Source organism: Phragmites australis, chromosome 17 (assembly GCF_958298935.1).
Source record: "Phragmites australis chromosome 17, lpPhrAust1.1, whole genome shotgun sequence".
NCBI classification, from domain to species: Eukaryota; Viridiplantae; Streptophyta; class Magnoliopsida; order Poales; family Poaceae; genus Phragmites; species Phragmites australis.
Window position 1 is genome coordinate 28,117,459 of NC_084937.1, and position 24,355 is coordinate 28,141,813.

The following is a 24,355-nucleotide window of genomic DNA, read 5'->3' on the forward strand; positions in this document are numbered from 1 at the left end:
GCCAATTTCTCACCCTCTCTTTGGCCTTCCCAATCGAAGTTTTATTTTCCTTAAAGTTTCAGGGTTTTACAGCAGGAGCTCGCTCTCGCGGACTAGGGGTTCGACGCCAAGAGTCAGCCCCATGCGCGGAAAGAGTCTCCCGGGGAAGCAGGCGCTCCAGCCTGCCGAGAAAACTGTTTCAGCGATGGCATTTGCTTAACGAAGTTGATTAGTCCAAACTAATACGCGTTTAAAAAATGATCAGCAAGGGTTGCCGACCCCTGGGCACCAAACTGCATGATGTATTGCTGTTCTGACATACTTTGCATCAATGTACATCTAATTCACCTACATTCTGCTAACACGCTTGCTACGAAAGCCAGAGTCGTTGGCTTCTTTATGTAGAGCCGCGTTATGCTAAACTATGACTAGAATCACCCGATAGGTTTCGATTATCATTAACTGAAAGTGGAAAATATTTTGTTTCGACTCTATTCATAGATCCGCTTTTAAATTTTTTCAGAAAAGAGAAAACACCTTAAGTCAATTCAGAAAACACTTTTCACTCGTTCACACACTTCCAATTAAAAACACACTTTTTTACTTACAAAAGGATTACACCTTGTGGATGATCTTCCGATCGTCATGTTCTATGGATGGCAGATTGGGACAGGGAGGAGGCGATGCGATGACAAAATAACAAGGTGTCGCTCTAAAGGGGAATGAGATGGTACGGCAAATGAGATGATGATAAAAGGTTTCGTTAGGACATATTAAGTCTACGGTTAGGTTACAGGATTAAAAATCGAGTGTATGATTTCGTAAATATTAGCATTTGAAATTTGGTAATAATTTTTTTTTCGAACCACGTGCAACTATTGACCTGCGCCACCTCATTGTTGGCACCATTGCGGACCAGGACCTTGCGGACGCCCGTAGAAAAATTAGAAAGTCCGTTTCAATACTGGACGGTTTTTTATTGGGCCGAGAAGAAAAAAACCAATCCTGGTTTTTTTTAGTTTCCCTTGGGCCTTGCAACCCTTGTGCTCGTTTCACTCCTCTTCCACAGGCGGCGGCGGCGGCAGGCAGGCAGGGACCGAACCCGGCGGCATGGCGATGCGGTTGGCGGCGGCGGCATTTGTGCGGCGGATGACACCGGCGCGCCCTCCCGTCCCCGTCCCGTTGGCGGCCGCTTCGGCGGAGGCGGAGGCGGTGACGTGCGGGCGCGGGGACAAGAAGACCAAGCGGGGGAAGCGGTTCAAGGGCTCCTACGGCAACGCGCGGCCGAAGCGGGAGAAGAAGATCGAGCGCATCAAGGACCGCGTCGAGGTGCCCCGTTCCACACCCTGGCCCCTCCCTTTCAAGCTTATCTGAGCGCGGGCTTCCCCTCCCCTTTTCCTCGGCTCGCGAGGGTACTTCAGGTTTACTGCAACGGTTGCTGCCATTTCTCCGTTTCCAGCTAGCTACATTTTACTTGGTTGTTTCTCATTGCGTGGTGTCAGATATGTACTATCGAACTGCTGTGATTCAACTTTGCCCAATGCAATCCTGATGGGTGAAATATGTTTCTGTTTCATCCTTCTGTCGGTGCATGTGCTATCTGGATGCTGATACTTGGAAAATGAATTTATAGTTATTGATCGTTTATTCATTCTGCTGTTCATGATACTCCCCGTGCTCATCAATAGAAATATCAAAGGATATCGGCTTAGATTGGATTTTCACTCTGTGTTGTTTTACTATCGTCACTAGTTGCACTCGCATGACATACATAATGAAGTGGCGCCTGCCAAGCAACTGGTCTGGTATGTTAAAGGTGACCAATCCAAATTATAAGTGTATCTTGAACACAATTGGAACCATGTATTTACAAGAGGTTGGAGGTACATTTTTCCTTTTAGATTAAGGAAAACAAATTCTAGCCTCTACATCCTAAGATGCATGCAGTCTGGCCCTTATTACATACTTCAGCACCAAGCTGAGTTCATTTCAACCCCATGCTGAGTTCTCAACCAAAATAATAATAACGAGCCATGAATTGTTTGCAAATGTCAAGCAGCACATAGCCTATTATTCCACCTCCACCCATTTTTTGGGGAAGATCTCCATGGCAATAAGCTCTAGAGAATGACATGCTTCATGGGTCTCCTTTTCATCTTCATGCTGTAACAATGCCTAAAAGCGAAGCCAATATGCCCCTTGAAAATAGCCTGCATGAAAGTAATATTTTTACATTTGTCAAAAACAACATCATTCTGGCATAGCTAAATAGACCAGCACAATGCAGCAACCCCAACCAAGATTTTAGGTTGAACTGAAATAAAATACTTTTCCTTGCCTTTGGGAATTTTTTTCCGTTGAACATAAACCCATTTTTTCTTTTTTTATTCAGTCCCCGAAGCTAATCTTCATACATATGAGAAATACTATGAGGTGGGCTTAAACCTAGAGCTATTTGGACTATGTGCCATATCGCTCTTGCAAACTGGCAGTCAAGAAAGAGATGTTGAATATTCTCATTCTTATGACAGAAGCAACATTTCTGGCTGCCTTTCCAATTTATCTTAGCGAGATTATTCTTGGTTAAGATTACACCTTTATGAATGTACCGCATGAATATTTTGATCTTCAGGGGCATTTTAAGCTTCTACAACAACTTGTTTGAGAAAAGGATGTTCTGGTTAACCATAGTGTGATACATAGAGTGCACAGAAAATTGTCCATTCTTATGTAGGTTCCATACAAATATATTACTTTCTCTCCGTAGCTGAATCCTAGCTGAAGGTACATGTGCTTGCACTACAATTTCTTTGTAAAATTACAACTTACTGTATGAAAATCTTACCCTTTTTTTGCTTTGCAATTGTGAAAATCACTCTTTAGGTATGTTTTGCATTAGGGCGCAGCAAAAATGCCCACTTTTTCAGAATAGGTGATAGATTGAGCAAATGCAAGTAATTGACCAAAATTGGTGTCATCCTGCTTTTGTTACCACTCCCTGTTGTTTGTGAAAATCATCTAGTTGGCTGTCTGAACTTAAGTTGGAGTCTCCAGCTGACACCTGTCACCTTCTCCTAGTGTCCCCCTACCTAGCGTCTTTTACAACACTGGTGCGCAGCAAGGATTTGTGGTCAAAAGCTGCGCATTGCTCTTTGATCACATTTTTAAAAAAAATTGATAAAAGAATACAAATCCCCAGGTTGCTTCTTGAAATGTCATGTTCACAATTAGTGCTCTCTTTGTTTCACATTATGCATCACTACAGGATGGATTCACGCAATTGAGTTTTTTGAACTTGGACCACTATATGTAAACAAACTTCTATACTGGGCAGTCGAAAATCACATCAGTAGAATTGCGCCCAACTCAATTCATGATCAGTCTATTATTTCTTCATGGCTCTAAAGCTGATATAATTTGTTTGTTGAGCAGGAGATATGAAGCAATCAAGCTAGCTTAGAACTACTTATCAAACTTGTTAGAAGGTACAACTAGGTTCTTCCATGTATCAATCAATAGCTCTGCCCTAGGATTTGATAAACATGCTTCAGGAGCTAGATCTTCAGGAGAAAGATAAACCTGGCCACCTGGGCATTCGCCTGCTGTTATCAGACTTCCATATATTTGCTACCGGGGCCATGTGTTCCCCTGAATTGAACTTATCTGGGTCGTGCTAAGCCTATGCTTTACTTTCGAACTTTTCTGCCCTGTCGAACCTAAGCATGGAGTTGGTATGGTATACGACAATTTCTGTCCTGTTGTTGCATATGACGATGTTCTTTTGCATTCTCGTTTCCAGTTCGCATTTTTGGAGTCGTGCAGTGCAGGTTCGTTTCTCAGAGGATGTAAAGTTGCTCTGCAAAGGAATAACATATGGCATCTGTGCCAATTTCCATGGCAAAGGTGCTCGATAGCCGGTGGTTTTTGTTGTGACTAGTAGTCTCATCTGCTCAATTCAGTGGCCATGTCGGCACGGTAAGAATGCTTCTGACAATGTCATCTCCATTCCGGATATCTGATTTTTCAGATCGTTGGTACGATCATACAGATCTCAGCTACGTCAGACCAAAGCGAACCTCTTGAATCAGCACGGTCATGTCACCATTCTCCAATGCTGAGCAGTTCTCGGCTCGGCACCACTATCGCCGCTCCCACGTTCTCCGGCTGCGCCGTCCTTGTCGTCCGCCGTGTCCTCACACGGTAACCAAGCACGCACTGTACAATCATTGCCGAGCCTAAGCCGCAAGGTACTCCGTGTAAACCGTCCCGTCCGTGCAGGCAAGAGGAAGGTGCGGTTCTTCTTGGAGCAGCCGTTGTCGACGCTGGCGAGGGCGAAGGCGCCTGCGGCGGTGTCCGACGACGCAGGGTGGAAGACGAGAGGCAAGAGAAGCCCGCGAGGAGAAGGTCGACGGCAGGGCGAATAGGAGAGCGCTGTACTCCGGGATTCTCCGCTACCGCGCCCAGACGGCAACGTCCATGGGAGCTGACACACATCCGACTACTTGCAAGCACCACTAACAACGGCCATGCACTCTACGCTTGATGGCCATGGCCTGTTTCCTTTTGCAGCGCGTGTGGTCCATGGCGACGTAAACTTGGTGTGATGAAATCGTCTTTCTGCACCTCACGTTGTGGTATCGGCATCTCAAAGGATTGTGATGGGAGTTCATATATCAGACAATGTACAAGAAGTAGGGAGGCATAGGTCGAGACTGTCCTTTCTTCGCTGCCGACGTATCACCTGACAATCTTTCCATTAAACAAGTGGCTTTCCAAACGAATTGATCGAATTCGCCGGAAAAAGTTAGCGGTGATCATTGCCTTGTCAATTGGCCTACAATTTGCAGGCCGAGGAATCTGGATGGCTTGGGAATTTCTGATTTGCAGAAATTTGTGAGGGCTCTGAGAGTAAGGTGGCTATGGTTTGAGTGGAATCAAGATGAGCGGCCTTGGCTTGGCATGAAGATCCCGTGTGACAATGCAGATAGGGACCTCTTCCACACCTCCATGGTAGTGGTGTTGGGGGATGGCAAGAAAGCTTTGTTCAGACAATCCAGCTGGATACGAGGACAAGCGTCAAAAAACATAGCCCTGACTCTTTATGCAAAAACTAAGAGGAAAAATGAAACAGTGATCACTGCTCTTACAAACCAGCGTTAGATCCCCGGCGCTCCCCCCCGGGGCGCTCTTCATTTCCTCTGCAAATGGATGAGTGTGGGTCCCGTTTCTGAAAAAAAAAAAAGATCAAAAACTTATGGCAAATCACTACTCAACAGGAGCTCGAGGAGCTAGTCACTTTATGGGAAGGATCTAAGGGACATCACTGTTAGCCAAAAAATTTCGAACGCCCATACACTAGCAATGAACAACCGATGGAGAATACTTCACAAAGAGTGCCTACACCATATAGTTTGCCGCGCAGTGAAGAAACCTGCCATGTTGTCGATTTGGAAGGCTAAGACTGGGCCCAAGTTCTTCGCATGCGTGCTCTTTCAACACAAAATTCTAATAGCGAATAACTTGGCAAAGAGAGGTTGGCCTCATGACCAGGTCTGCAAGCTTTGTTGGTATGAATTTGAAATCCCCACACTTATAAAAAACTGTAATTTTACAAAAGACGTATGGAGTGAGCTATCTAGCAGATTCAACCTTGTTTTCATGCTGAATTTAGATGAGGGCAACTTAATTAATAGGTGGTGGAAGGTGGCACAAAAGATCTTTGCTCACCGAGCTTGAAGGAAGTTCGATGGGCTAGTTCTATACTTTGGTGGAACATTAGGGAAAAAGTGAACCGTAGAAACTTTCAAAACAAGGAGTTGCCACCCATCCAAGTCATAATCAAAGATAAGGAGGATTTCGACCAACAGAATCTCATGTTTGCTTTTGCTTAAACTTATCATTTTCTTGTTAGTCTTATCCTAATTTTGTTGGAGGAGCGTAGTTGCCTATCTCTACGACAACAGTGTGGCTGACGAGTCGTGGTGCACATGTTGTTTATTTTTTACTCTCTGTTACTCATTAAAAAACAAACTACACAATTGAAAGAGGTTGACGTGGAAACAAAAGGACTGGTTACCAACTCTTACGGCCCATGGGTCACAGCCTGTATGAATCCCAACTTGGCATGTTTTAGCCTTTTTGGATGTACCAATTGAGATATCTGTGTCGGCCTGGTCCAGTCCAGTCGCATTCTCTCTTAACGCTCTGATAGAAGTCTTTTTTTCGACACTGCCTCCCCTAGTCAAATGGCTTCTTGCTTGTTGATCTGGGCTTGCTCAGTTCTTGCTCCGGCTGAGGCCATAAGAGTGGAGGATGAATGCGAGGAGGACTTTGTTGTTTCTCTTCTGTATTTTCTTTCATTTTCAGAGTGCTGAATGCAATTTGGGGATGCACTGTGCTGTCTTTTTAATATAATACTATCCCCCTAAAAAAAAATGGTGTCTGGTGAATCTGTATCTCTCTCTATCAGGTTGCCGTCAGGTGATGGATCAAAGATCGATGAGCAGTGCCTGACAATGACAAGCGAGCGACCAGAAGCATTTGGCTTCGTACGAGCAGTACTCCTTGGACCTCCTTATCTTGTTTGTGTTGGCCTTTTCACCGAATCGAACAACCATAAAAAATACAAACAAAAAAACGACAAAAATTTTCTCAACACACGCTGCTACTTTATTTTTCCCCACACTTTATAATTTACAGACACAACTCTTTTTTTTTTCACGGCACCTCTCTCTTCTCCAGGGCATATTATAGGGTGCCCCCCTCCCTTCATTATATAGGGATTAAATACTAGACTCATAATCATACTCCGATGCAATTTTATTTCTACTAGAACTCTAATCTTACTCCAACTCTCTATTTTAATATGGACTCTCCTATATGCCAAACTAAACCTACCATAAAATAAGATTAATTTCCAACACTCCCCCTTAATCTTATTTTCTTCACACTCGATTCAGGATGACAAACACTTCTTCACTTGCACTTAGTTTAAAATGGCAAGCACACTCCTGCCTGCCTCACTGCACACTTAATTTAGGATGATGAACACTGCTTCAACCTAGGATGAAAAGCATACATCTTTCACCCTACACTTGTTTTAGGATGACGAACACTACTTCATCATCCGAGGATAGAGAGAATACCTCTTTCACCCTGCACTCACCACACACCACTTTAGACATGTATGGGCACTACATGCATGACCACACCTCAACACAAGAATACAAAAGAGCTGTCTCATACATAAGTAGCCCCTACTCATTATCTTTTCTTTTTTTTTCTCTTTGTCAGGACACTCATTAGAAAAATGCCCAAACTTCTGACAATTGTAGCACTGTATCTTTTGACTTATCAAATTTCTTCTTGCGACCACCGGCCTTTGCTCCTCTTGCTTTCCACTCGGCCTTTGTTAGCAGGAGATGTTCACCACCTTCATTAGCACCTGCATAACCACGTAGTCGCTCCTCATGTGCTTTTAGTCGACCGATTAGTTCCTCCACAGTCATGGTCTTTAAATCATAAAATTGCTCAATGGTAGAAGCAATATGAAGAAACTTCGAAGATAGGGTCCGAAGAATTTTATTGACAACATAGCTATTCTTCACCTTGTCACCGAGTCCACATAATTTGGCGATGATGGCCGTGACACGTGTGGCAAAAACATCAATTGAGTCCCCTATTGATCTCCACTTCCGTATGAGTCGTGCCTGGCCTCGTGAGCCGCACCACGCAGCTACGCTGCGCTCACGCCACACACCCGCGACGCAGCACCGGCCTCCAGATCTCATCAACTTCTACATCTTGACAGGCTATGATACTAATTATTGGCTTTTTCACCAGGATCGAACAACTACGAAGAACACAAATACACAAAAGAACGACGAGATTTTTCTCTCCACACACTGCTACTTTATTTCTCACGCACGCACACTTAATAATTCACGAACACGACTCTTTTTTTCACGACACCTGTCGCTTCTCCGGGGCACATTATAGGGTGCCCCGCTTCCTTCATTATATAGGAACCAAATACTAAACTCCTAATCCTACTTCGATGCAATCCTATTCCTACTAAGACTTTAATCCTACTGTAACTCTCTACTTTGATATAGACTCTTCTACATATCAAACTAAATTTATCATAAAACAAGATTAATTTTCAACAGTTTGTACCTGGCACAACTCCTCGGAGCAAAGCAAAGAAAAGCTCCATGGCCATAGACTGATCTTGACGCTGTGCTGGAGTCATCAGTGTCGAAGAATAGCAGATCTTAGGGCTTCAGATTTCATACGTACAGACAGCACCGAGCCACTGAACAACGAGCTTTTCTCACGAGCCAGGACATGCTCCAAGACCCCTCCCGTGATCCTCGAGAGATCCATCGATCGATCAGATCACGGAAGAGTCGAACACCGATGTCCCCGTCGATTCGCCGCCTGGACCGGAACCCACGTTGACTGTTTCTGTTCATTCCCGGGCTTTTCCTGGTCGAAGAAACCATCCACGCCTGTCCGAAAGGATGACGACGTCCATCCGCCCCAAACAGAACAAGCTCCTTCCCTGAATCTTCAGACAGTAATACAGCATACCAGCAGCAATAAATTAAAATCAGCGTGCAAATTGTACTACATGCTGGCTGCTGCATATATATACACACACGACATGTATCTAGCTACCCATGCATAGTTCAGTGGAGAAGGCTAAGTACTGCTGGTATGAAAAAAGGCTACAGCAAAAGTGCCACTGCGAGCAGCATGATGGAGCAGCAGGGCCCACTATCAGTTGCAGAGACACCACTCGATAGATGCAGGCATATCGTTTTTAGCCTTGACATTAAAAAGGTAGCGATTAATTCTCATATCTATATGATATATTTATTTCTCTCGATTTTTTCTACCTTCAACTAATAGCACATAATCTACAAATACATCACACTCCTTCAAATAGAACTCAATTTTCCAATAACTCTTAATATATGCATAAACGTTATGTTATAGACTTACAACGATATCTATTTAAGAGTGAAATCGAACTATATAGAACAGAGGGAGTAGTAGTTAGCAAGCTGCCGGCAGCGGCGTAGAGTAACATCGCACGCAACTCCGGCAGCCAGCTGCATGCACGGTGCCCTGTGGCATAATTATGACTAACCAAAATTGATAAAAATGGAGTTGACATAGTTCTGTAAAATCTAGAAAAAATTGCATTAACTAGATGATCCAGTGTGATAATTTGTACATACCGAATGATCCGATAAGTACTTGAAGATATCACCAGAGTATTTAACAGAGATGCTAAAAATGGGCGTCTAAGGCGGTCTACTCACTGGAAGGTCTGGTGTCGAGAGGTTTTTAACACCAGAGTATTTAACAGAGATGCAAGTTTTTGGTACTAGAGCTGGCCTACATACCGGATGGTCCGGTGTGAACATCAGAAGAACATTGGAATGTTTAACAAAGAAGTACAAAATCATGGTCTGGTGATGTTTTGCTGACGAGATGGTCCGGTGTTGAGCCCAGTGAACGCCGAAGCTTTTTTCAGAGGGAGTCTAGAGTCCGGATGAGTTGTACACACTTGATGATCTGGTGCTTGTACTGGTGTGAGCGCTGAATTATTCAGTGTTCACTTTTTTGTGAGATGCACTGTTTTTGTAGGATTTTGATTTGAACTAACTTGCGATAAGTTTACATAGTGTTTGGAGATATATTTCTATTTATGTCATGATGTGTAGGTGATGGATGCAACTTGACGGTCGACGGTGGGATGATTAAGACCAAACAGGGTGCTTGGTGCCAGACGATCGAGCAGACCGAAGAGAGTCAAGGGTGATCCTAGCTATACACATGGAGGTCAAATAAAGTCTAGAAGGAATGATGAAGACGACGTGTTGATGAAGTCAAGCGAATGGGATGCTGGTGTAAGTGATAAGATGACCTAAAGGATCGGGAGCGGGAGAGATCACAAGATGGAGTACATGCACCAATATCAGGATACTTGTTTAAGATCAAAATAAGCAGATGTGAGTCACGCTTTTAGAAACGTACGAGATGGTTTCATAGTTTGATCCCAAACCGTGGAATGATAAAGTGCATGTGGCAACATCGCACGCAACTTACTAGCTGCAGCTAGCATGGCACGGGGGCGGCCAACGGGGGAGAGAAAGGTGGGCGGCATGGAACTATGGAAGAAGGAAGGGGGGGCCGGCCCGGCCGGCCATATCCGCGCAGTGTTGACGACGTCAGGTGACGGGTCTGGCGGCCTTTGTTGATTCCGCACTCATCAGGGCCATGCCGAGGTCTGTAGCAGTACGTGTTGCTGGCCGATTCCTCGCCTCTCGTTCGCCGCTCTGCTCGATGCCTCCGGCCATGCCGTGCCTGATATGGTATCACCAGCCGCGCAGATCGGTGTGCTCTTGCAGGGTCCATGAACAGTTCTGCTGCATTGATGGTTAGGCTTTGGTTCGGTTTCCAGATCGGGTTTTGTTCTAGTTCATCTTGAATGGCTACGAAGAGTCCATGAACTTCGAAGCACATATGCTCTGTTCCCAGCGGGTGCATACCCTGTCCAAATATAATTCGTCTTAAACAACGCCATGTTCAAACGTACATCGTAAGCTATACAAATTAAACCGGTGTCAAAGGAGAGGTTTCGTTTTCTTCGCTGTCCAAAACGACAGAAAACTGAGACCCATATGGGCAGAAAACTCCACTACGAACGTAGCACGTCCAACGCTGCACCTAAGGGGAGTTTTCTATGCATTCGGTCCATCGCAAGAAAGGCAAAAGGCTTTTCGAGTCAACGATAGGCAACTTATCAAGACACGAAAATCCGAAGGGTGATAGCATACCTGATAAGATATAGCACCGGGAAGGAATCAGACGAGCAATCAGCAATAGTTGGTGAACTCTAGCTATTAGCTTTTATTTTATAAACATAAAAAAAAAAGCGAGTGAAGATAAAAGATAAGAGCTAACGGCTAGTTTTTATTTTACAGATATGAAGAATTTTTTTAAAGAGCCATAGTCTCATTTTAGCACGTCTCTCTTTTACTTATATATGAAGAATTAGGAACAATAAAGATCTGTATAAATTAAAGAAAAAGTATGTTTTAATGGCTGAAGCTTGGAGCTGGCCGAAGGGGCCAGGTGTGTCAAACTTTGCCGCCGAGTGATCAACTTGACAGCAGCATCTGAAAAGGGGGACACCTGAGTGACATGTGCACGAGACTGATAACATCGCTGGCTTCCGTCGCCGAATTCAATCGTGCCATCTGCTTGCTGCAGTAGTGCTATCTGGTCTGTCAGTTCCTTCGTTTCGGTACAGGTGTTTAGGATACCAGAAAATTTTGCACACATCATCATGAGACACAAGTCACATGAATACTGTGCAAAAATAATAACAGAATTTTTTTTTTTGCAACAACAATGCATATGATATTGCGTGTCAGTCCGTCGGTTTGCTACTTTGTTTCTTCTCCATTCTAGCTATCTACGATGCTACCGTTATAATTACGAGGATGTTAGAGTATTTTTAGTAGTTAGGATGGACCATGGTAGATCTGTAGTTAGAATAAATTATAATGAGACTTTTGAGCTGTATGAATATAGTATAGAGGTTTGAAGGACAAGAAACCTTCCTAATACATATGATAATAAATAATTACAAATCCTCACTACAAAATATACGCTAACACTGTATATAAATGACGACGGAGTATCATGCTTTGGAGTAAAAAATGTACGCGGGTGATTGATAAAAACATGGACAAGTTAAGTGACATTGTTTGCACGTATGGACAAGATCAGGCTGCGTGGTTGTACGGTGCAAGGTTGTAAACCTGTTTTCCATTGTTTTAAAAAAGGCGCTGATATTATGAGGTATATGTTTTTTTCTTTATTTTTAAGTAACAGCTAGCCACCTAATAGCTTATAATCTTTTTTTCAACCTCCAGACTCTCGTCCACCTCTCACAATATTTCTTCAACTGATGCCACTTCGCTCCCTCGCATCCCTCCCACCTCTAGTGGCGGCCTCGCCGCTAGATTCACTGCTATCACTCATTTCTCACAAACAACTTGTTTTCATGCTTCTCCACCTTACCCTACCTCACCGATCGTCTTTCACAGTCCATAGTTGGTGGAACCATCACACCTATCTCCTCCGTCGGTTTAACCTGTCTTCTCCGAAGCTGATTCTAAACCCAAAAACTCGCCTTCCCAAACTCGTTGTCTGAGAATCCGTCATCACTGAAATTTAGAAGGTTTGTTAAAAAAAATGTACCAAGTGGTTAACTCCTGGGCAGCAAAGAAGCGAGATCGGTTTCGCAGAAGAAACAGCGGCTAGCGCCCGCCGAATCGAACCGTGGTCGGCGCGGCGTCTTGGCGTCTTGCCGAATCAAATCCTGCGCACCGCGGCCGCCGCCGCCATGCCCCCGCGCAGTCACACGCGCCGCCGTGCCACCGCCACGGCACCACGCGCGCGCGCCCGGAGGGCTGGGCGGCACGTAGAAGCAAGCCTGGCAGGATGGCACGGAGACGCGAACGCGACGCCACTGCCCACCCGACACGTCCGCTGCCCCCCTGCATTTCACTTCCCAACCAACCAATCCAGCCGCCCCGCGCACGCAACGCCGAAACGCGGCGCCACACGGAGCATTTTTAATACGTTATCCCGCCCCGGCCCCCGGCCCGTCCGCGCGTTCGCTAGTCTCTCCCGCACCAACCGTTCGACCGAGCCGCGCGCTCCTCCTTGCGGCGCTGGCAAAGGTGGCACGCGCTGGCTCTGGCTCTGGCTCTGGCTGGAGAAAAGAGAGGGGGAGAGGGATCGGGAGCGAATTTTCTGCCTCTGCCCCGCGACAGCGACGCGGGCGGGGCCGAGCGGCACAGCGCGGCTCGCTAGCAAGAGAGACTCGGGGGAGAGGAACAGGCCGCGCGAGCACGCCACCGCGCTCCATTGGCCACGCCGTTGCCATCACGCCGATTAAACTACTCGATCGCCCAGCAAGCTAGCTTGCTTCTCGCATGCGATCGGGCTCCCTCCATTCCTCCACTTCCCCAGCAGGCAAGGCTGGCTGGTTCAGCGAGCTAGGCGGGACTTATCTCTGGCTGAGGGAGTGAGCCGGCGACCGAGAGGTCTGGCCATGGAAGGCGAGGATGACGGGCCAGAGTGGATGATGGAGGTGGGCGGGGCCGGAGGAAAGGGGAAAGGTGGCGGCGGGGTGGACAGGAACAAGAAGCGGTTCAGCGAGGAGCAGATCACGTCGCTGGAGTCCATGTTCGCGACGCAGACCAAGCTGGAGCCACGGCAGAAGCTGCAGCTGGCGCGGGAGCTCGGGCTACAGCCGCGCCAGGTCGCCATCTGGTTCCAGAACAAGCGCGCGCGCTGGAAGTCCAAGCAGCTCGAGCGCGAGTACTCGGCGCTCCGCGAAGACTACGACGCCCTCCTCTGCAGCTACGAGTCCCTCAAGAAGGAGAAGCACGCGCTCCACAAGCAGGTCAGTCTGTCAAGCTCATCATCAGGCATCCAACTCTTGTGCGCGCTCTCGCGCGTTTATCCGTAGCTGAATGATCATGCGGAATTTGTTGTTTCTAAAGATCGGTTCTTTGTGTGGCGTGCAGATGGAGAATCTGGCTGATATGCTGCAGGAGCCGCGAGGGAAGTACGGTGGCAATGCAGACGCCGGCGCTGGGGACGACGTGCGCTCGGGTGTCGCCGGCACGAAGGAAGAGTTCACGGACGCCGGGGCGGCCCTCTACTCGGCCAAGGGTGGCGGCGGCGGCAAGTTCGCGGACGACGATGCTGGGGGCCTCTTCCGGCCATTGCCGCAGCCGACCGCCGGGCTCACAGCATCGGGGCTGCCAGAGCACCAGTCTTTCCAGCTCCACTCGAGCTGCTGGCCTTCGTCCACGGAGCAGACCTGCAGCAGCTCGCAATGGTGGGAATTCGAGTCCTTGAGTGAGTAGTGATCGAGCTGATCAGCAGATCATTCAACGATCACGAATTCACAATCCACATGACGACCAGAAGATTCGGAGCACGCACATACGATCGAGTAAGAATTCGTAAGGATGATCAGCCGAGGGTGACGGTGTACATAGCTTCATCAGTAAATCGAGATCCAGGTCTGCCCAGGCAGTTTCTTCTCCTCCTCAGCATGCAAATCCCCCCCCCCCCTTCCCTGTCGTCGGTACCGGATCATGTAATCCAGGAACATGTAGAGAAAGATCAAACCTATAGAGATGGTCACATGCGAGCTAGCAATTTGCCCTGTTAAATGGCTGCTTTCTCTTTCTTTATGTCGTTGCTTCTTTCTCCTTTCTTTCTTCCAACGATAGCTGATGAACAGCTAGCAGAGAGCATGAACGCACAGATTGCAAAAAGATGCCGACTGGATCAAGATTCTTGATCGAGCAGGCGAGGGGAAGGGAATCGAACACAGCAAGGCGCAGTACAATTACAGTACGGGACGATACAGGGTGGCATAGATCACACAAGTAACATGCATGCAGCCATTCTTTTAAGCAGATGATAAGGCGCGTTGTTTAGGTCAAGTAGAAATATATATCATACTATTAATCTGATACGAGATCTGTAGCGAGTAGTGCAGTGTAGCCTGGATCGCACTCCAATCAGGAACGATGCTGGAAAGAAATTGATAGTGGTGCGCACATGCATAATCTTGAAGTATCATTGTCAAATATAGTTGTTTTAAGTAAGTAAAGAAAGATACTTATTAGTAACATTTTTTTTTCTAGCACGGTGCCTGTGCATCACCCAGACTCAACGTGGCTTCGCCAGTGACTCCATTTAAGGACGGCATGCAAACCTAGGTAGAACTGGAACAATGGGAGGCAAACAACCTAATCAAAATTCAATTTACGACCTCGGAGGCAACAATAGCCTGAGCCCCGATCAAAAGCAAGTGTCTTCCTAGGATGGTTACGGTTAGATTATTCTAACTTTGATCAACATTATCAATGGATATGCAGATCAGCCATATGAAAAATGAATCAAGTAGGGTTCTCCTAAAAGATACTTCCACGACATCATGATATATCTTTTATGATACAGATACATTAGAGGCATTTTCTTTTAAGAGTTAATAAAACTTACTTTATCGGAAAAAAAACTTCGTTTTCCATTTTGAAGAAAAGATAAACGGGGACATGTCTGGTGCGAAGTTCAAACTATGTCCATGCATCCTTCATACCACTTTGCATAGTTATGCTTAAATATATATAAGGTTGCACGAAATATGCTCAAGGTCGATATCTGCTTCGTTGTGGCGCATGTGTTTATGATATGTGAGAAACCATGTTGAAATGAGCTGTTGTTTATATGTGATGAGTGATTGATAAAGTGTTGTTTTGGTTTGATAATTTTTTATTTGTGTAAGTATGTATATGTGTTACAATAATCATGACTAACCAAAATTGATAAAGATGGAGTTGGTATAGTTATGTAAAGTCTAGAAAAAAATTGCATTAACCAGATGATCCAGTGTGCGGTAATTTGTACACACCAGATGATACAGTGAGTACTTGGAGATAACACCGGAGTATTTAACAGGAGATGCTAAAAATGGGTGTCTAAGGCGGTCTAGTCACCGGAAGGTCTGGTGTCAAGAGGCTTTTAACACCAGAGTATTTAACAGAGATGCAAGTTTTTAGTACTAGAGCTGGCCTACATACCGGATGGTCCGGTGTGAACGACATGTTGATGAAGTCAAGCGAATGAGATACCGGTGTAAGTGATACGATGGCCCAAAGGATCGAAAGTGGGAGAGATCACAAGATGGAGTACACGCACCAACATCAGGATGCTTGCTTAAGGTCAAGTAAGCAGATGTGAGTCACGCTTTGAGAAGCGTACGAGGCAGTTTCGCGGTTTGACTCCAAACCGTGGAAGGATGAAGTGCATGTGGCATCATTAAGAAGCTAGCGTTGAGACGAAGCTAAGTTGTGAAGGTGTCATAGCCATTTGATAAAATAGAGCAAAATATTCCTGTGGTAGGTAGAAGACCATTATAAACGAGAAATATTATGGAAACAAGAAAACTTAGCATCCAAGAAAGCACCTAAAACTTATAAATAGAGTGGTATGGTTTTAAGGAGAGAGTGAGCCAGCAATTTGAGTCTTGTTATAGGTTTTGGAGGAGAAAAGAATATATGTTTAGCCTTTGTAATAGGTTATAGCTTTTGTGAGAGAAAAATATTATATAATTTGTCTAAAATAGGGTTAACCTATGTGCTTAATAAAGTTTATATTCTCGTATTTGCTTATGTTCATCTCCTTCTAATCTCTTTCTTTTGGTTCTCTTGCCTCAGGTGCAAGTTTTTCCGACTTTTGAGTTGATTTTCATTTTTCTATTTGAGCTGAATGTTTTTATCTTATTGAGGTTATTCTCCGTATGGTTAGAGGTATAAAATTGACACACACATATGTGTATAAGTGGGTATTTCTTGCCTCTGTTCCATTAACTTGAGGATTTTCTCTAGGTAGCTCGTGTTGATTCAAAATTACAAGCTTGTGTACATAAAGTCATATAGAATAGTCTTGATTGGAACTTATAGGTCATATACAATATGTGGAGTTATGTTATCTCGGAACTTCTCTTTTTAAATAGTCTATCCAGTGTTTTTGTTTCTGTTGAGATTTTTAAATAGTCCATCTAGATAGAAGAAGGCTATTAATTTTGAAAGAAATTTATTGAGACATATATTTACCCTCTCTGATCATCAATCTCGATATTAACATTTGAGAAAGAGTAAACTGATAGTAAAATCGTTTAATCATATGCAGTTATGCATGCATGCTGGTTCATCATGACTCACGATTTCTAGGACTAATATCGAAATGCTAAGAACCTGCACCGATGCCTAAGGTTCCCAGAGCCATTAACCTGGACAAAACTAGCAAAGGAGGTCAAGACATGATGCTGGAAACTGACACCTTCCTTCGCTTATCCTGAGAGCATATGAAATAGAGTGCTCACATAAAGTGTTTTTGGAAAGAAAAAAATTGGGGTTGGTTCTCAACTGCACTGGTACATATATTTAGACAGATAATAAGTTATTTACTTAAATATCATTGCTTATATTAGTACTAACAAAATAATTAATTATGTTTAAGTACATATAATCTTGTTTACATTAGAAATTATAATTATTTATAGCTACTTAACACTTTCTTTTCTTGTACTTAGCCATAAGCAACTACCGTGGTTCATGACCTAAGGTAGAAGTGGCTAGAATTTTACTCCGTAGTGGTTTTCATTTCTTGATAGTGACCAACAGAAATATGATAAAAAAAACCAGTCTTTGTTAATCGGCGGTAAAAGTAAAACACAGTTCCATGTATCGTCTCTCAAGATGTAAGCAGGATTACCCTCTCGAGAAAGTTGCTTCCAGTAATCAAATCACCCACTGTTTGTTTGGATACATACGCAACCCATCGAATTCAAGCAGTTTTATTCGGCAAGGTCTCTTTCTTTCGCCCTCGGCTGTCGGCCGAGCCCCACGGCATATAATGGCATGTCACTGTGCCACACTGTGATGATTTGGAATCCTAGATACTAGAAGGCCAGTTTTTTTTATTGGTTGTTCGAGTTTATCAGTTTGATCTGATATATACGTATAATTTTAGAAAAAAATATGTTTAGTTATCTTTAGAAAGAAGTATATTTAGTTATCTATATCTATTATTCTAATTTAATTCGATGGATGTAAATATACGTTTTAAGCATGATCTTATGAATATAGACTTTTGTATCAGCTCATGCAGTCGAATTCACTTGTCAGTGTCATAAAATCATTTTTATACAATCAAACAATTAAAATCTCTAACTTTTACGTCTGCTCATGTCACCTCAGATTCAGTTAACCGAACATAAACACACCTCAATATATTCAAACAAATACAAACAACTAAATATTTTTTTCAACAAATATTATTTTATTTAACTTGCTTCTTTTCAACTAGACTATACAATAGAGCTCTACAAAACTCCGTCAAAAAAACCAAACACACTATTTGTAAATGTGATGACACTAGCCTAGCCACGATCTAAAACTAAAAATCTAAAAAAGAATTCGATGTGAGCCCAACCATGGCTCCAGAAGGCCTTCCACAATGTGCTAGTGAAGCCAGCAAAAAAAAAAAAAAAAAAAAGGCCCCACGTGAGAAATAAGCATCTAACTCCCCAAGGTACAACGTGTGAAGGAATTAGTATCGCAGCTATCTATAGGCCTGAGAATCTGAGATCCACATGAAATAAAATACCGCTCCTCTTCATCGACCATATGTTTCCTTCGCGCGAGGAAAAATACCCTCTCTCTCTCTTTCCTCCCTCCATCTTGAGCAATAGAAAAATTCCCCACTTGGTTTCTCTGTCTCCCAAACAAATTGAGTGTCCTCCTCCCAGATCTTGCTTCTATAGTTGTTTCGTTGGCCGGATCTGGTGGCATCGGAAGGAGGCAGGCAGCACATCAGAAGGAGGCATGCGGAGACCAGCGGCACCATGAGGAAGTGGTTGGTGGTGGCTGCATAAAGAAAATGTGACCCGCGGACAGCAACGCCATGAGACGAGGCAAGCAACAGGTGGAGCGACGAGGCTGAGGGTTGTGCGTCAAGGACGCTCGACTGGTATAGCCACGGTGGGGCCCAGGCGCTCGTCAAGTTCCCCGGCGGTGAGGCGCTGCTCCGATTCGTGCACACCGCGTGCACCGTCGGTGCCAAGGAGGCCTGCGCCGTCGCGCGGCGGATTGGCGCGGTCAGCCACCCAAACCTTGTGCAACTCCACGAGGTGTACGTCGGGCCGAGGAGCAAGAAGATGCTTGGCGGGTACGGCCACGATGGACTCCAGGTTTTTCCTCACGGCGGGTACGGCCATGGCCTGAAGATGCAGCCCTTCTACGTCGCCGGTTCGCTCCACCGCTTCTTGCAAGGTTGGTTAGCGTTGCTTCCATCGAACCGATATGGATTCCACTCGAACGTGACAACTCATGACCGGCGTATTATAAGCAACGCGTTCCTGTCAAAGGCAAAGACTACCCATCAGAGAAGGGAAACGCCAGACCAGAAAAATAATTTAGTTGAGAACAGCAGTATCAAATTCCTGATCTGGTGACGAAAGATTTCTGACATAAGCAAATGTACACGTGGCTTCCTTATCACTTATTGTACTACTCAGTGCGATGATATTGGAATGCCGTGGTACAGCTACCAACTACCATGTATAGAGGCATTATTGATCGGAGAGGATGTTCAATACATTCCCATCAGAGCCTCAAACACGCAGCTAATTTGATTCTCCGACGACGAGTCAATTGGTGTCGACTCCCAACAGGTTACAGATCACACCAGAAATGAGCACATGGTACGTCAATGCCGAAACTCTATAAATCATTCAGAAACTGTTTGCAGCACAGGTATCCCACAAGAATTTAGCAGGAATTCAAACAATTCCTAGAAATTTCTCCATTCGAAACAATACCTTAAGTTGGTGCCAATAAATTTGAAGTCCGGCCATGGACAGATTATGCTGAAATGAATAACATCTTCAACTTGATTAGAGATGCATAATTACTTGCTAATCTAGACATACGGCGTTAAAGATTTATCTGGCCAGGCATTGCTCATTAATTAAAAGCTACATCACCTTCGTGTTGGGAACAATCCAAGTCAGAGTAGTAGAATGATCTTAGAAAACATAAGAAAATAATAATATCAGCAATCCAGATTCGAATGTACTCTCAATATGTTTCAAAACAAACCTACGGAACAGGTCATATGGTTGCTCACAAGTCATTCATACGTCTTAAAGATCCTCTGCATCTTTGATAAGCTTATATATTTGCAGCAGATGTCAATATCAAGGCTTACTTCATCATCCAAGTACAATGATCATTATAAATTTTGCAAAGCGTTCAATCAGTCTTGTACTCACAATATCATCCTTTTCTCTCTCTTAAGTTTCATAATTCATTACATGGAAGCTCACCATCGTAGCATCTAGCTTAATTTTTTGTTTTGTTTTGATGATATGCCGAAGAGCAACAGAGATGATAAGTGATGAACCCAAGATAACTGTACAACCTAAACGTCAAATGACTATCCCTGATGCAGCATGCAAGCCAAGAGTTCTCCTCAATTCAGGAAAGAAACCTTCAAAGGGAAAATCAACCACCTACCTAAGCATAGTGCCAACCGTTTCTCAGTTATATCATTCGGGAGAGGAAAAAGCAAACAATCACCAAAAGGCAATCTATCCTATGTACTTCTATATAGGTCACAGACTACATCATGGAATGAATCTAGGGGCAACCGCCAACTGGATTAGCATGTGAATGGAGTACAAAGCAGTACCCGGTATGTCCATGAAGAGTTAATAAATAAAAATCTATTATTATATTGTCAATTGCATTACATTACTACACCGAGAAAGTATGTGGCAGTGGCACACCCCAACCCTAGATGGTGGTTAGTGCTAACCTTAGATAAACCAAAATAGGGCAAACCATAGCTACTTAGCGCACACTGTCCTGCTTCTTATTTTCTTGAGCTAGCTGTACCTAATGAACTAGTTATAACAATGCAGCATGGGGTGATCAATTTCAGTGCATGGGTAAGTTGAATATATTGTGCCACACATGTCATGATAATATGTACAGATTCACTAATCAATCATATGAAGGGTGCACAGAAGGTCATACATGTTGCTTAACAAAGCCATCCCCAAACTAAATAGAAATACTCCCTCCGGTTTTAAATATATGATGCTTTACCAAAAATCCGATCAAACTTTTAAAACTTTGACCGTCAATAGCTTCTAAAATATTTATTTTGGAAACCTAAAAATATAATATTATAAAAGTATTTTTTAAGAAAAATCTACATGTGTGATTTTTATGTTTCCTCCAAAGTAAATATTTTAGAAGCTATTGACGGTCAAAATTTTAAGAGTTTGACCGGATTTTGGTCAGAGCGTCATATATTTAAAACCGGAGGGAGTAACAAACTTGCCCTTTGTAGCTGTATCCTTCTCTCAGTGCTCAGCTTTCACTTTGGCATCTCCATTAGGCAAAGTACTCTGGGACTGAGCCAACCGCTTTGACTCCTGTATAAAATGAGATTTTAAGAAGTTAAGGCAACAAGATACAAATGATAATTATTCTTAGCGCAAAAGCAATGACTGAAGCACATATACACATGTTACCACTACCGGTGTTTGAGAAACTACACCCAAAACTTGTTTCCTAGAAAACCTAGCAAGCAGCAGGATTTGTGAAACCAAGATATTTCTCACAGAACACAGAAACTTTTCTCCATTTTTTTCTGTTAACAATTGCTAGTATTAATTGAAAAAAGTAAGGGTAAATGGTATTTCATATCAGTTCCTGCAGTTCCTTGAAAATAGATAGATGCCACCAGGTCCGACTGAGTTAGTTTGGTTTGTGGATATTTTGGGGATAATAGTCAAGCTCTACCTGGACAGAAACCGTGTGGTACTAGCCAGAACATGGACACAGGCAGCTCCTTATGAATAAGATGTGAAAAGTTGGTTGTTACATCAAATTTGAGACTAAAAGGAAATTCAAGTCCAGTTGATGCTTGATAATCTAAGCTGTAAAGTTCAAAAGAAATTATGCCATCGAAACGTGGCACCACCCTTCCACCTAGCCCCCTAAGCGGCCGACTAGCCCTGATTAGGCGCTAGGCACCACCCTGCCAACAGCAAATCCATGCTATCAAACAGTTAAACACATCGGAATAAGCCTAAATGAGTATATTTACAAAATAGAAGCCAAATATAAAGAGTAAATTTTGACGTCAGTTAAACCAAATCCTAAACACAAGCATAGCTTTTAAATTTGCAGCTTTTCCGATTGAAGGCGTATATTTAGCATTGGTCCTGTGGTAGTGTCGCTAAATTAAACTGGTAATGTCATTTTGTTAACAATAGACCTAAAATGTTATTAGGCTCAGCTAATAGTAAACTACATATTGGCTCATTCGGCTCTATATAAACACGTAACAGACAGAGGTCAATTATATTTCCACATACAGCGGCAGCAGTAGCACGTATCTCCCTGTATGCGTCTACATCCTCAGGGAAAGTTTGTTCAAGCTCCTCAAGAAGATGCTTCCGTAGGCTCTGAAACAAACCAATTTACAATGAAATAAATTCATTTTTATTACTGCGATGCAATATAAATTCTCCTAGAAAATATGAGAAAAGATAAAACCAAAATTTTACAAGGCAATAGAGGGTATAAAATGTTTCATGGTAATATTAGTGCACAAGTCTACACAGAAATGATCACATGGGCAGGAACATTTCAGAAGCAAAATAGCAGGTAATACCAGGAGAAATCAACCCACAGACCAACATAAAAATGCAGTGTTCACATATAATATACCCATTTGATCACCGATACGTTTTATGAGTAGTTGACTTCATAACTACTTTGAAGACTGATAACGATAAGGCCAACCAGGACCTTGCAGCTATATATCCTTTCCATAGATGCTATATAATATATTAAGTGTTGGACAAGAATATGCCATCTAACTGTTCCAAATAGGCACTCAGAAATCTAAATCGTCAACTTATAAAACAGGATAAGGCAGTGACTATCTGCATGAGCAGTACTACAGAAAACTCGGCGCATGTTTCACCTAAATTTTATTAGAGAAGATTCTAATTTATAAGAAGTCAATGGGAGCGACACTGGGGGAAACTTTTAAAGTGATAAGGGTTCTTAAAAACTGACAGACAGTAAAATATAACAAATTTCAGCAGGGCCAAATAGGTGGTTCCAATGTCAATTTATGAATAAAATAAAGAAGGCACGTGCTGCTTCCAACTCAAGACAAGTACAGATATTCATATTTGCTTCAATTTACACTAATATCTTCTTATACCAAAAGCAAGTAAGCAACATAAGATTGATTCCACAAACAACAAAAACCACTTTGGCAATTGAAGTAATGATATACATTACGAAAAACATAGTTTTTTCACCGGTATGGAATGATGTAATCCTCCTTGGCTGAAAAACAAGTTCTAATTTCTAGCGAAACAACACAATGTTACAGAAAGTCGACAGCAAAAAGAGCTGCAAGAAGCTCAACGGCTAACTCCTATGCAAGATCATTTGCATACCAGGGCAAGAGCAGTTGCATATCTCACAATCCAAAGTGTATATAGAATCCTAATTATAGCGAGCAGATCAAAAGCTCACATGCTATGACTGCATTAACCAATCTCAACAATGGTTGTGGGCTCCCAATGCTTCCATACCTTGAAAGCGTCGGTCTTGCCCTTGGTGATCTGGTTCTTGGCGATGCAGCTGTTGAACACGTCCTTGGTGAACTCGTCGGGGTTCTTCCCGTTATCGATCAAACTAATAGAACAGAAACCAGTTAAAACTACACAACCCAAGAGCAAAATTGGGCTGGGAGGTGGTGAAGATATCAAATAAATGCGCTCACTTGACGACCTCCATCGGCACCTGGATGTTGCACCCCTCGGCGAGCTTCTGCATCGTGTCGAGCTCCCCCACGAGCGCGTTCCTAAGCCACGACACACACACGACAGCAACCGCAAACCCTAAGGATTCCACCCCCACACAGAAGCGCCAGCCCAAAGCCACAGGACGAAGCGGGACCGAATAGGGTGTCCTCGGGGGACTCACAAGCGTTGTAGGAGGGGAAGCTGGGAGGCGGAGTTGAAGGAGGAGACGGTGAGGTTGAGCTGGTGGAGCAGGCCCAGCGTCTTCTGGATCGAACTCGTCACCTGCGCCAGGTTCTGCCTCGACGCGTCCTCGGGCCGCTCCCCGCCGGGCCCCGACGCTTGGACGCCGTTCCCTGCCGCAGCGGCGGCCGTGGCCACAGCGGAGGGGTTCGGCGCTGCGCTGTCCATGGCGCAGTCGGAACTCGGAAGAGGGGGGAGGGAGGAGTCGGTCGGAGACGAGGCAAGTCGCCGGCTCACCGTCGAAAGTTCTGGCCTCGAACACCCTCTCATGGGCCAAATGGGCCAATTCATGCTTGCCGGCTGAGCCCACGACGAGGTACATCGTGGGCCAGAAAGTTCGATTTGAAAAATATTTTTTTTTCTTTTTATTAATTTAATAAAATTAGGCGACCGTTTAAAAAATGATAAAACTAGACGCGCATTCACAAGATGATTGTCGCCTAATAAAAGAGCGACGACGTAGGATCCACCCTTAGTAGCAGTTTAGGTGATTAGTGGTCTGACGAATGGACGATTTTAAGACATCTAGCCCAACGACAAGGTTATCTCATTGTGTAACACCTTTGAAAAATCATTTTTTTCTATATGAATTGGGATGGAGATAACTATATATGAATT

At 43.9% G+C, this 24,355-nt stretch overlaps 3 protein-coding genes across 3 annotated transcripts; 2 read left to right on the forward strand and 1 right to left on the reverse strand.

The window, feature by feature from the left end:
- The first annotated feature begins 1,012 nt into the window (after positions 1–1,012).
- LOC133897374 (small ribosomal subunit protein bTHXm) lies at positions 1,013–1,628 on the forward strand. The gene has a single exon (XM_062338089.1). The coding sequence runs from the start codon at positions 1,090–1,092 to the stop codon at positions 1,351–1,353; it is 264 nt and encodes an 87-aa protein (XP_062194073.1). The 5' UTR covers positions 1,013–1,089; the 3' UTR covers positions 1,354–1,628.
- Positions 1,629–12,673: 11,045 nt separating this feature from the next.
- LOC133897908 (homeobox-leucine zipper protein HOX6-like) lies at positions 12,674–14,255 on the forward strand. The gene is made up of 2 exons (XM_062338736.1): positions 12,674–13,474; positions 13,599–14,255. Exons 1-2 carry the CDS (start codon positions 13,121–13,123, stop codon positions 13,941–13,943), a joined length of 699 nt encoding a protein of 232 aa, XP_062194720.1. The 5' UTR covers positions 12,674–13,120; the 3' UTR covers positions 13,944–14,255.
- A 6,337-nt stretch (positions 14,256–20,592) lies between these two features.
- LOC133897439 (mediator of RNA polymerase II transcription subunit 10b-like) lies at positions 20,593–23,992 on the reverse strand. The gene is made up of 5 exons (XM_062338173.1): positions 23,679–23,992; positions 23,476–23,556; positions 23,285–23,387; positions 22,046–22,135; positions 20,593–21,097 (listed from the first exon to the last, which is right to left on the reverse strand). The coding sequence occupies exons 1-5, from the start codon at positions 23,903–23,905 to the stop codon at positions 21,026–21,028; spliced, it is 573 nt and encodes a 190-aa protein (XP_062194157.1). The 5' UTR covers positions 23,906–23,992; the 3' UTR covers positions 20,593–21,025.
- Between the last annotated feature and the right edge of the window lie 363 nt (positions 23,993–24,355).